Source organism: Pteronotus mesoamericanus, unplaced genomic scaffold (genome assembly GCF_021234165.1).
Source record: "Pteronotus mesoamericanus isolate MK-2021 breed Mesoamerican mustached bat unplaced genomic scaffold, CSHL_Meso_final contig_20, whole genome shotgun sequence".
Taxonomy (NCBI): domain Eukaryota; kingdom Metazoa; phylum Chordata; class Mammalia; order Chiroptera; family Mormoopidae; genus Pteronotus; species Pteronotus mesoamericanus.
The window spans coordinates 44,824,831-44,838,053 of NW_026555085.1; the positions used below are offsets into that span (position 1 = coordinate 44,824,831).

A 13,223-nucleotide genomic window follows, 5' to 3' on the forward strand; every position below is an offset into this window, starting at 1 on the left:
GGCAGAATCACGACAGGGGCTGGCCCTGCTCCCGCGGGCGGCAGGCCGAGGTCGCAGAGGGGTAGCATGGCTGTGGGGCTGCAGGCTGAGCGGAGTGCAGCCGGGACCCCAGACCGGGCTCCGCAGCGCGGAGCAGCGCGCCAGGGCCAGAATCAGCCACCGACGTAGCATCCAGCAGTGAAAGGTAGTGGAGTGTCTGTCCAAGGGGAGACAGCCCGCTGGAGACAAAGCCACTTCTTTTTTAAGAAGCCAGCGCACAAGGTTTGCATTCGCAGCCACTCTCCCTGGGCTCCAGTGAAGGGAGAGCAGTGTGGACTGGAGTCGCCTGAAGAGAGTCTGGAGTGGGAGGCACTGGGGAGAGTCATGGCGGGGGGCGGGGGTGGCCGCCGGTATCCCTGTGTGGGGTCATCCCTCCATATGGAATCAGCCATTTTTCTTGAGACGAGCAAGCTCCTCCCAGGGAAATGAACCTGGGGAAAAAGAGTACCCTACCCTGTGGGATGCCACGCACCCCTCCATCTGGAAGCTCGCTCGCCCCATCGTGCATCTTTTTCCCCCCACTCTGCATCTTAACCCCTGCTGAGGATGTACCAGGGACACCAGAGTCAGGGGGCCTCCTCAGGTCTTGCTTTTCTCCTAAGAGAATCAGGCGAGATACAAACACATACAGTGGAAATAAGATAGCAAGTTCATTTATGAAATACATTTGAACATGGAACTACACGTAGGCACCCCATTAGTCCAGATGCCCCATGTATAGAGGTGATAATGTTGTTGGTAAGTTTGTTCTGTACACTTGAAGCCAGATCTGCAAATGGGCACCCAGCTAACCTGAGTGTACCGACTGTTGGGCTTCAGGGGTTATATACTTTAGCGGGCTTTTAAGTACCCTTCCCCCACCCCTCTCCAGACCTTGGGATTTACACACAGTTCAAAGATTTCCTTTCCTAGCTAATGGAAATGATACACACAGTGTTTCACATCCCACCCCCCACCGCCTCCGGAGTCCATCTGCGCTATCAGAGCTTTTCTTGTGATGTTTGGAACCTGGCAGTCTTATCAGACCAGGCTCAGGACTGCTGAGTTAGTGGGTGACATGTTTCCCTTTTGCATCTAGCCTCCTGTTTTAAGTTCTTCATTCCTGGCTGCTACCTAACAAGGAGACAGCATCATAGGCAGACTCAAGGGGCGTCATAGACTGGCTTTGGGGCGTGCCCATTCCTTACCCTTTCCCCTCACTAGAGATCCAATAGAAACCCCTCCTGGTCTCCAGCAGACCCAAACTTGGGGCTCCAGAGACCCCATCCACTTACCTACTAGGGGTTCCGGCCTGCCAAATGGAGGAAAATAATCCAGGACCGACTCAGATGTGTGGGGAAATACCCACCATCTTCCCTGGAATCTGAATGGCACCTCCCCACCATGGGAGATCCAAATCTGGAAGATTTGGGAAGTGCCCCATCCCCCCAAATCTTCCAGAAACCCCTTCAGAAACAGTCCAGTGTCTAACACCGACACCAAGCTGGCAAGGAGAAGCAGGCGGAGGCAGGCGGAGGCAGGCCCTGCGGTGCCTTGAGAAGAGTGCTGAGCCAAATCTGGGTCCTGTGCCGGTAAAAGCCGGCCTTGCAGCGCAGGTTGGCGCCTCCTATGTACAGCCAAGCCTGGCAGAGGCAGCCCCAAATTGTGGATTGCTGGTGGCTTTGAAGAGGCTGCTGAGGCCAGATGTGAACAGCATATGACATAAGCTTACACCAGCTTCAGACAACCTCAGAGCTATATCCAAACAGAGATCCCAGCAGGCAGGCACTACGCTCTACTGAGACAAATTCCACTTTGTTCTTTTTCATTATTTTTGTTCTTTCTTTTTCATATTTTTATTTTGTTCTTCTATTTTTTCCTCTATTTTTCTTTCATATCTCTTATTTTACTCTTTCCTTTGCTTACTTTTTCTTCGTTCCTTTTATTTTTTATTCTCTTTTTTTCTTTTTTGCTGTTTTTCTCATTCTATTCCTTATTCTTAATGTTTCTCTTCCTTCTCTCCTCCCATAACCTTTTCTCATTTTGTCTTCTTGTATTCTTTCTTCTTTTACTACTTTTTCTCTTTTATTGTTTTTGCTGTTGTTGGGAATTTTGTTTCATTTTGTTTTTTGTTTTTTGGCGTGTGTTGTGTTGTTTTGGTTTGTTCTGTCAGCCCCTGTACAACAGCTTGCGAGACATGGTTGGGGTTGTGTCTTTCAGTCAGCCAGCCGGAGAGGAAATCCCACCAACGAACGGGCTAACATCAGGACCCAATTACAACAGGAGAGACCACATAACCCACACAATGGGCATTCCCAGAGTATCCACTTCAGATCAAGGAGACTGCACCACTGGGTCCCACAGGTTACCTAACACGGCCATCCCGCAGAGACTGGGAGTCAAAGCAGATCTATCTAATACGCAGGAAAAAAAACACACAGAGAGACAACTAAAATGGGGAGACAAAGAAACAAACACCAAACAAAAGAAAAGAAGGAATCTCCAGAAAAAGAGCTAAATGAAATTGAGGAAAGCAGTATCAGACATCAAGTTGAAAGTAATGGTTATAAGGATGCTCAAAAAACTTAGTGAGAACTACAAGAAATTTTACAGGAACTATGAGGACCTTATTGAGAACTACATCAGCATGAGAAAAGGACGTAGAAACTGTAAATAAAAACCAGCCAGAGATGAAGAGTACAGAAACTGAAATGAAGACTGCATTAGAAAGAATTAAAGGTAGGCTACATGACGCAGAGGGCTGAATCAGTGATTTGGAAGACAAGGTAGAAAATACACCCAATCAGAGCACCAAAAGGAAAAAAGACTTAAAGAGAAGGAGGATGGTTTAAGGGAGCTTTGGCATACCATGAGTGGCTGTGACAGAGGCTGCAGACTGGACTTGCCTGCCTGAGTGGTGGAGCAGGTGGGTCTGAGGTGGTACCGCAGTAGATGAGTGGGCAAAAGGGCCTGTCTCCTCACGCCCTATATGTCCCATGTGTCCCAACGGACTCAGACCCAATTCACTCTATTAGGTCTGGTTTATGAAGGGCAAATATACATTGACTGTCCTGCTGTGACCACAAGACTAGCAAAAGCTGTGAGAGAGGATGTCAAGCTTCTTGAATCTCTTCAGAAATCACCAGATCAAGAATATCTCCCATCAGAAATGCTGGAATGGGCTGGGGAGCAGGATATAAATATTGTGAGTGGGCAGAGAACCTGTTTGAAACAGTTACATATATAAACAGGGGGTAAAACCTCTTCACCTGTAGAATCTTGGACAATTAATTTAACATATGGAACCTCAATTTTATTACTGTAAAAGGGGAATAACAACATCTACCCTTTTACACTTTTGTAAGGACTTAATAACTTAACATGAGTGTTAGGGTTCAGTTGTATTCAAAACCTGTCTGCTACCTACTAGTTAAATGCTCTTGGACAAATTTTTTAGCCAGGTTATATATCACATTCAGTTTTCTCTCCAGTAAAACAAAACCAAACTCTGAACAGTGTAACCCAAGTGTGGCAATATGCCCAGGGGCAAATAGATTTCCCCTGTTTTCAGATCAAAGCAGACCTCAGATTTTTAATTCAGTTCACCTAAATAAATGTAAAGTCTCAGCACATTTAAAGAAATTTGGACATTTTATGGAATACCTGTGTTAAGAAATAGTTTCACATCACAAAAGAAACTTTAACAAATTATTCATTAGTTCCAGTGGTGTGCTAGTAAATGTATAACAACTGATTCTCAAAAGAATGTACACATTTATACACAGATACATATTTATTACAAATTCTATTGATATGAAGGACTACAGCATGCAATTTACAAATAATAGTAAAATAAGTAATAATCTTTATAACACATACCATACAACTAATTGGTTCTCACAGAACACTTTCATTGATTTTTGCAGAACTTTTTTATCGATAGCTAACCTGTGGTTCTAATTCAACTGTGATTTGACAAATAGAGTTGTGTCTTATTTTTCAATAAATTTATTGTTATTAAATCTGAACTACTATTAAATGTAATCTACTATTAAACGTGAGAGTAGGTTAGAATGGTTGTTTGGAGGTGCGAGGGAGGAAAAAACATTTCCTAACTGGGCAGGTCATGGTGGGTAGTCCCGCCCCGGCATACAACTTCTTTTGTAAAATGTTTACCTTTGGACACTTCCAGTCAAGATGGCAGAGTAGGTAAACACTGTGCTTGCTCCTCTTATGATTACTTCAAATTTACAATTACACTACAGAACAACCATCACGGAGAACAGCCTAAGGATGAGGTGAACATTAGTCCTACAACTAAGAATATACAGAAAAAAACATGTCAAGACTGGTAGAAGTGGAGATGCAGAATGGGCAGGCCCCACACCCATGTGTGGAAGTTATAACATGAGAGGCATAACGTGGACACCCCCTGAGGCACGAGGGGTCGCAGCCCCACACCAGGCTCCATAGCCCAAGGAAATGCAGATTAGACCAAAATGAGATACTACTTCTCAAACAGCCTTGGGATAAGTGAGCTACTACTTCCCAAAGAGCTATTGTCAAAAAGTAGAACATGCATATTGAGGAGGATGTGGAGAATTAGATTCTGTGCACTGCTGGTGGGACTGTGAAATGGTTCAGTCATTACAGAAGATGGAATGGCAATTCCTCAACAAAATAAATGGAACTGCCATATGACTCAGCAATGACACTTCTGAGTATATATCCCCCCAAAAATGTGTTAACCTAAAAATGAAGGCCAAAGGGAGAGGCAACAAGCCTCTCTTATTTGAGATCCGATAGAAGAGCTATTCAGCAAGCACTTATTTAGGCAGAAACCCGAATAGTGTTCCTAGTAGGAGGTAAAGGTAAGGGGTATTTATGAGCAAGGGAAGGGAAATAATTTTATCAATAAAAGAAAGGCATTTCTGTCAATGCAAATAAACTAGCATAATGATGCTGATTCTAAAGACAGTTTTTAATCTCCAGTTCAATCATCATAATATTGACTTTCTTGTTATCTTTGCAAACAGTGGTTTGGGAGGCAATGTTGGTTTACGCCCAGTCCAAAGGATGATGCTTTGCATCATCCACCCAGTTTCGACATTCCAGCGGTTGGAGGAGTATGACATACAAGGCAGTTCCCTTGCAGAGAAGTTCTGACTCCATTTTGGAGTGGTTTGGTTTACATTATTGTAACAGTGGAAAATTTTAACAGTGGGAAATTGTAACCCACCCTACCATTCTTTTGACATTATTTCTATAAATGCTGACTTGGACTAATATGTAGCTTGTAGATGAACAGCATGTATAGATAAGAATCCTAGGAACTAACTTCAAAAGATACAGACTCTTCAGAGATCCTAGTTCTGGGAGATCTGCTGACTTTCAACTGTGGAGCCAGGATAATGTGAAGCTGAGATTACATAAAGCCGGGATGACGAAACCAGGATGGTGCACAGTGGACCATCACTTGTCTTACCTTAATGGATTGTGCTCGTCTGCACGTAAAGAACTTTGCAACCCCCTCCCTTGGTCTCTTTGTTCTGTTCCCCTCTCCCTCCTTGGAAAAACCTCTGCCTCAATGAGATGTAGAGATGGACTTGGAAACATGAGTCTTCCCTCTTTCAGATGGCCAGTATCTGAATAAACCACTTTTCTTTACATTAGCACCTGCCTTGCAAGCATTGTTTTCAAAAAGGCAGGCAGCTGGACCTGCATTTGCTTATAGTTTTTGGTAACCCACCCAGGACAATGTGAACGCAGGTAAGGCCCAGGGTGCCTGGGTTGGAGTCCCAGATGGCCTGCATTCAGTTACATCATTTTTCACAATTGAAAGCACAGACTTTGTAGCCATGCAGAAACTTCTTTTGTTTAATATGACCCTTTCTTTTTTATGTTTGTTCAGTCCCTTCCTTAGTCACTAAGTCTTTAGGATGTCAAATTCTGGTCGGCATCAAACTGAAGAACAAAGCCTCAAGTCAGTTGACCATAGAAACCGAGTTTGGCTCAAACTGAAGATAATATCTTTTTTATTAAGTGTTTCAGCCCCAGGCTCACATTGACCCTACCCACCACACTCTCATGAAACTAGACAGAATGATGCCATGATTGATATCAGGCCTTGACACAATGATCAGCTCCTCTCTACCTTGGCCCCAAACCAATCAGTAGAGCCTAGGACTCCAACTTGCTTAATCACCACGATTAACAGTTTTTCCCATATATGATCTGTCCCCGTGCCATCCAGGAGCCAGGTCTTTGAGCACAAACTCACCTGTGATTCCAGACTTGCTGCCATTTTCTTAAAAAAAAGAAAAAAGAAAAGCCTTTACTTTCTTTGCTTCAAACTCTTTTTCACGTTTGATTGGGCTTTGCTACATGAAGGCAAATAAACCCCTTTAGTTCAGTAACAACTTAAAAAGATATTTGTACACCACATTCAAGTAGCATTATTAATAGTAGCCAAAAGGTGAAAAAAAAAAAAAAAACAATGTTCACTGATATATTAATGGATAAACAAGATATGATATATACATACAAAGGAATATTATTCAGCCTTAGAAAAAGAAGTAACTTCTGACACATGCTAAAACATGGATAAATCTTGAGGACATTACACAAAGTGAAATAAGTCAGTTACCCACAGACAAATATTATATGATTCCAGTTATGTGAGAACCGAAGGACTCAAATTCATAGAGGTAGCGCGTAGAATGGTGATTGCCAAGGTCTGAGGGAAAGGCGGACGGGGAGGCAGGGTTCACTGGCTGCAGAGTTTCAGTTTGGGATGATGAAAGGCTCTGAAGGGAGTGGCGGTGACGGCCGTGAAGGAATGTGAGCACGCTTACTGCCGCGGGGCCACCCGCCTAAGAACAGTTAAAGATGGTAAATCTTGGTATGTAAACTTCATCCTAAAATGCTTTTTAAAAGAAAGAAAGAAAGAAAGAAGGAAGGAAGGAAGGAAGGAAGGAAGGAAGGAAGGAAGGAAGGAAGGAAGGAAGGAAAGGGAAAGGAAAGGAAAGAAAGAAAGAAAGAAAGAAAGAAAGAAAGAAAGAAAGAAAGAAAAGAAAAAAGGAAGGAAGGAAGGAAGGAAAGAAAGGAAAGAAAGAAAGAAAGAGAAAGAAAGAAAGAAAGAAAGAAAGAAAGAAAGAGAAAGAAAGGAAAGAAAGGAAAGAAAGAAAGAAAGAAAGAAAGAAAGAAAGAAAGAAAGAAAGAAAGAAAGAAAGAGAAAGAAAGAAAGAAAGAAAAGAAAGAACAGGCCTGGCTTGCTGAATTTTGAAGAAATGTGAAGACTGCATCTGCTGTTGTGCAAAGCATAAATCTTTGGACACCTAGCAGGGACTCCAAACTGACACCCTCCTCCTTCCCTCCCCAAGGTGGCTAGATTACTTTTTAAAAATTAGAGTTGATATACAATATTATATTAGTGTACAGCACAGCGATTAGACATTTATATATCTTACAAAGTGATCGCCACAATAAGGCTTATCACACATCTGACACCGTACATAATATTACAGTGTTATCAACTATATTCCCTATGCTGTACTTTACATCCCCCTGACTCATTTTATAACTGGTGGTTTGCACTTCTTACTAATCCCTTTCATCTTTTACACCCACCCACACCCGTCCAGCAACCAAAGCCGCTGAGATTATTGATTGCACTGAGAAATCAAATCTGTTAAACAGAGGGAAGTGTTACCATTTAAAATTAGATTATAATGATGATTCTATCGTATTCCTATTACCCTCCTTGTCAAAAGCTTTACCTTAAAAGATGTGCGCACCATCCTTAGCACATTAAACCCTCAAAAATAAAACAGGAAGAAAAAATTGCCTACAAAAGCAACAGAAGGCTGCAGCATGGACTCACAGCTGCTAATTCCACTCCTGCTGGCTCTTTTCAGCTTCCAAAAGCTGTCTACGCACCATTGCTGTTCTATCCCTAAGGTTTCAATAGAAAATAAACGTGTGCTGGATTTGGGTTATTTCTTAGCTTCTAAGGTTCTACATCTAAACAATGGCCTTCGTGAGTTCCCACAATGACTGGAAAGCTGGTTACCTCTCATTATCCGTTTTTAGTTCCTATAGTACAAAATGCAAAGCGCGTCTCTCTCCTTCATCTTGATTTCTCTTTAATCTTCTCCCCACCCTACACCCCCGTGTCGCCCACCTTTCCTTCCACCTCCCTTCTTTACCCTCTTCCGCTCTTTCCAGTGATGAGCTCGCAGAACCCGCCACAAGTCCAACACAAACCGTGTGATTTCTCTTTAGAAAAATTGGTCCCTCAAAAGAGGCGAGAATAGCCCGGTGGTAGACGCAGGGGTGGACCCTCCAACACCGCCAGCAGTGGGATTGCGGGCGCCCAGGCTCCTGGGTCGGGCCGGGATCCTGGCCGGTGCTCGCTCCTCGCTGGGAACAACTTTCCCACTGTTCCTGCAGGAGCGGGTGCCAGCCGCCAGCGCCGCCCGGGGCGCCCCGGGTGCCAGGGTCGGATCGGGTGACGACGCTGTCCTGGCCGCGGGGATGGACTCCAGGCTGAAGAGGGCCCGCCCCGGTCCCGCCCCGGTCCCGCCCCGGTCGCGCCCCGCTCGCCTGCTCTTCTTGGTGCCTCACTTCTTTCGCCTGCATTCGCTCGGCTCGCCTGCACTTGCGCCCGCTCCACGCACCGCAGCCATGTGTCCCGGAGCCCCACGGGCGTTAACGCCGCGGCTCCTAGCGCTGGGCGCGCTGCTGTGGCAGGCGGCGGGCGCCTGGGAACTCACCATCCTGCACACCAACGATTTGCACAGCCGGCTGGAGCAGACCAGCGAGGACTCCAGCAAGTGCGTGAACACCAACCGCTGCGTGGGCGGCGTAGCCAGGCTGTTCACTCAAGTGCGGCGGATCCGGGCCGCCGAGCCCCACGTGCTATTCCTCGACGCTGGCGACCAGTACCAGGGCACCATCTGGTTCACCGTGTACAAGGGAGCTGAGGTGGCTCACTTCATGAACGCCCTGGGCTACAATGCCATGGTAAGCCGGCGGCCAGCGCGGAGGCTCGGGAGCCCGTGGAGGTCTCGGGATGGAGCGAGCAGCCGGGCAGCCGGGGTGCAGGAGGAGCCGATGGCAGGGCGCGAGGTGGCAAGCTTAGGACCCGGCGGAGATGTGGGGGGAAAGCGAGGCTTCGGCCAGTGTGCCAGGGAGATGTAGACGCAGAAGCCTCTCGGATGGTTAGTCTTAAACGTATTGAAGTTCGGCGCCCACCATGAGGTGCAGTATTTGGAGGAGCAGGACCCAGCCCTGCCCATGAGAGGGTTCAGCTGGACTGCGCGGGAGTTTAACAACTACCCAGTGCCGGGGACCCAAGCAGACCCGCCACGCTTCTCGCTCATACACTGCTCCAGCTGTCTAAGAATGCTTTATCTCGATTTTATTGGAAAGGAAACGCAGAGTCAAAGACGTTGAGTACACGCTCCAGGGCACCAGCCCCCAAAAACGGAGACCAAACTAGGTGTGGATTCCAGAGCCATCTGACTCTGGAGCTTGACCCTGATTAAGTTCACAGCTTTGGGTGAGATTCCCTGCTCAGCTACCTTATGTGTGCAAGTTATTTACTCTCTCCGTGCCTCAGTTCCCTCCAGCCTCTATAAAATGGGAATAAGAACTGCATCTCCCTCAAAGGGTTGCCCGGCACAGAGTACATATAGCCTCACTAAATGTTAGTTATTATTATTACCAGGCACTGCTGTGTAAATTTTTTAAAAAAGAAAAGAATAGAAAAGAAAGGAAGAAAGAAAGAAAGAAAGAAAGAAAGAAAGAAAGAAAGAAAGAAAGAAAGAAAGAAAGAAAGAAAGAAAGAAAGAAGCTTCCAGAGAGGACCAATATTCTGAAACACTGGGGTTTCAAAGGATTTCAGTAAAATCAGTTTGGCTGCAGAGACCTAGGAAGAGTCCAACTTAGAGATGAGGGAGTCTTAAAATACAGGCAAAGCTTTAAGTCCAAGCTCCCAAATGATCTCTTAAGGTTACACCTTATTTGTTGGACTGAATTTTAGAAGAGGAACTGAGAGAGGTTACACATTAATAAATAAGTATAACCAAAACCTATATATGGTTGGTTTGCTTGTTTAAGCAAACCACCACCACCCAAGTTTAACCCTCTGTCAAATCCTCGAGGAAAGGGATTCTGTGGAGAAACTGGGACAAGAAATCTGAGGAGCTTCAGAAGGGAAAGAACAGAGCAAGGGTCCAGGGAGATGAGTAAAGCCCATGGGTGTGAACAGGAAGGAGAGGTGTGGTCCGTCCTGGGATACAGAAGGACTAACAATATGCTGTGTGTCGGAAGAGCACTGATGTCAGCAGAGGACAATGCTGTATTTTCCTGGAAACTTATAGAGAGGACAGGATAAGATGATAAGAGAGTAGAGTTGTTTAGTTTGTTTGTTTTTCCTCTAACAAGGAAGCTCATTTTAGAGAGATGAGAGAAGGCCATTCTGATTGCTGGTTTTAAGGTTATCAGGAACGCTTGAAGCAACAGCAATTCAAAGGGACCCCTAAGTCCCAGAATTTATCTGGGGGGCTCACCAGCCCCTGACTCCACAAAAGAATTGTGGGCCTCAAGAACTCTGTGTGATCTCAGCAATAGTATCTCCACCACTCAACCTGCCTGATGTTTTGCACAAGGTAATGGCAAAATAAGTATTTATTTAATTGAATTATTACTAGCTTATGTCTCCGTTTCCCCTGCAGAAAGATAGGATTAACCTTACATGAGGTTTTTTTTTTATTTCACATATAAACCACAACTTTGTAAACTTTTCTTTTTGTGACACCCTTTTCTTCACAGTTGTATACACTCCTTTTGGTGAAAAAGGAAAATTCATAGTTTTCTCTAATAATACTGTTTTTGTCTTTAAGTTAAATTGAGCTTGTGGTGTTAATCACCTTAGCAAGTGTTTATGACAGGGCTCTGGGTGAGGCTTGGGCAATCTGCAAGTTATAATCACCATCAGGAATTTTAGAATACTTTATGTTGGATGGAATTACCTTCCTTTAAATTTCACTCAAAGTGATTGGCCCGGGACTTGAAAAATAGGCTACTTACATAGTTGGCAGGGTATAAAGAGGGTGAGGCGTGCCAGTGGTAAAGCTGGTTGAAAGGCACCTTTCTGATATCATCTCATCTGAACTTAGTGCCTTTCTGGGGTTTGACAAGCATAATTTGACCTGCATAAAATACTCGTTCTTGTAGTGCTTTAGCATATGGCAAAACTCTGCCATATTCTTGTTTTACAGAGATTTTTTGCTGTCATTTTGTTTATACTACTCTCAGAGAATTTATTAAAAGATCCCCCTCACCCCTTACCTGCTACCTCATCTTGCATCTCAGGAAGCTGGAGATTCAGATCAGAGTGGAAAACAGCGGTGGAGGGGCAATCTCCAGTTCTCTAAAACTAGACCTAGTTAGAGGAGCCACGGATAAGGACTCAAGGGTGTGGGAGGCAAAGAGGAAATTACTAGAACCTAGCTTAACCCCAGGAGCTTCTAGCACAAGTCTCTGAGGAGATGTAGACTTTCTAGACCTGCTGCATTCCAGCGAGAGCTGCTGAAGCAGTTCTAATAGCCCTTGGTGTCCCAAGGTGAGACTGGAGACCTGGGCCCACTGCTAGGCAGAAAGCTCTAGAAAAAGGACATCAAAAGTCGCTTGTTGGTAGCTGGAGGGCTGGAGGACTGATGTTCCCCAGGCAGTAGAAAGACAACATGGATACATTCACAGTGTGGGCCCATGTGGCCAGGCTGCTTTCTCTGACCTCAGGGTCCCCAGCTGTAAAACAGGAAGGATAACCCTCATCTGTGGGTAGGATATTTGTGAACAGTATATGTGATAATTCATGTGAAACTCCCTAACACCCTGTTGGCTTGTTGTAAGTGCTCAGCAGAAGTTTCAGTCCAGGTGTTCTGCCAAAAAAAAAAAAAAAAAAAAAAAAAAAAGTTGAGAGGAAGGGAAGGTTTGGCTTTTGCAGCTATCAGCTTATCTGATTCTGACAACCTGGCATGGTCTACCTCCTTTCTCTGTCCCCTTCCCCATCATTTCTAAGTCCCATTGTCTAAGCTATCCTTAATGTTTACTCATTGAGCAGACATATGAAATCCCTCACCCTTAAAGCACAAAGCCAAACAAATTCATCTCTAGAGCTGAGATTCTAACCATCACCATGGCGGTGGGTAGGCTGTGAGGAAGGCAGCCTCAGTGGAGAAGGGCAGCCTCCTCTCTAGCTGCCCCTGCTTCTGAGGCCCTGCCCCTAGCACAGTTTCTGTCTACAAATTGCTCCAAGGCACCCGAGCCTGCGGGGACCATGGCCCCAATCTTCAACTTAACTCACCCAGGGGACCATTACTCAGGTATTCATGTCCCACATAGGTAACCATTCTAACATGTTAGATGTTTACGTTTTGTTTCCATAAGTACTTGTAGAATCTTTGTTATTATCTGAGGTGCTTGTATTTTTAAATTATGTAACTCATCCTGTTACTTAGCTCATCCTGCTTCTTACTTTTGTCCCTGTCACTCTGCGTTGACCATGCACGTACATATAATGTGCATCATGCTCCACAGGGATCTCCACAGACTTTGCCGCCTGCTCCTCCCTCCACCCCCGAGTGATGGGTCCACTTGGAGGTCACACAAATTATGCTGCAATCCCACAAACATGCTGCTCCAAATAGCCTTCTGTAGGTCCTGCCTGTGAGGAGTTCTCTGGGACCCATGCACATGGGCAGAATTCCTGGCCACAGGCATGTGTGTACTGACTTTAACTAAGGACTGCCAGATTGCTTTCTTGAATGACTGGAGCCCTCTACTCCCCCTCGCACCTTTAAACAAATGGTGTCCTAAGAAGCGTTTCAATCCAGTTAACAGGTGGGAGAATGGGGCAAAGGTGCAGAGGCAGGAATCTGGTCGCTGGACCAGCCTGTACCATGGCGAATGGTAGGAATCATGTGAGGAGAGGCTGTGTACAGCTTACAGGCCACCTGGAAAAGTTTGGGCTCTCCTCTCTTGTCAGGGCAGCCACTGGAGGTTTCTGAGTACAGCATGACTCTGGTATAAGAAAAAAGAAAAAAGAAATGGTCTTTGTACCCAGTTTCTGAGGTGACTAATGGCTGGGGACCCCTAGATAGCCCTAGAATGAGAGCTGGCGGCCCGAAAGACCAAGC

General features: G+C 45.3%; 1 protein-coding gene across 1 annotated transcript in view; it reads left to right on the forward strand.

Moving 5' to 3' along the window:
* Positions 1–8,682: 8,682 nt before the first annotated feature.
* The window catches only part of NT5E (5'-nucleotidase ecto), a 57,289-nt gene continuing 52,748 nt past the window's right edge, over positions 8,683–13,223 (forward strand). Inside the window, exon 1 of the mRNA XM_054569675.1 lies at positions 8,683–9,042. Coding sequence (XP_054425650.1) covers positions 8,704–9,042 — 339 coding nt within the window. The 5' untranslated portion in view covers positions 8,683–8,703. The remainder of the gene's footprint in view (positions 9,043–13,223) is intronic.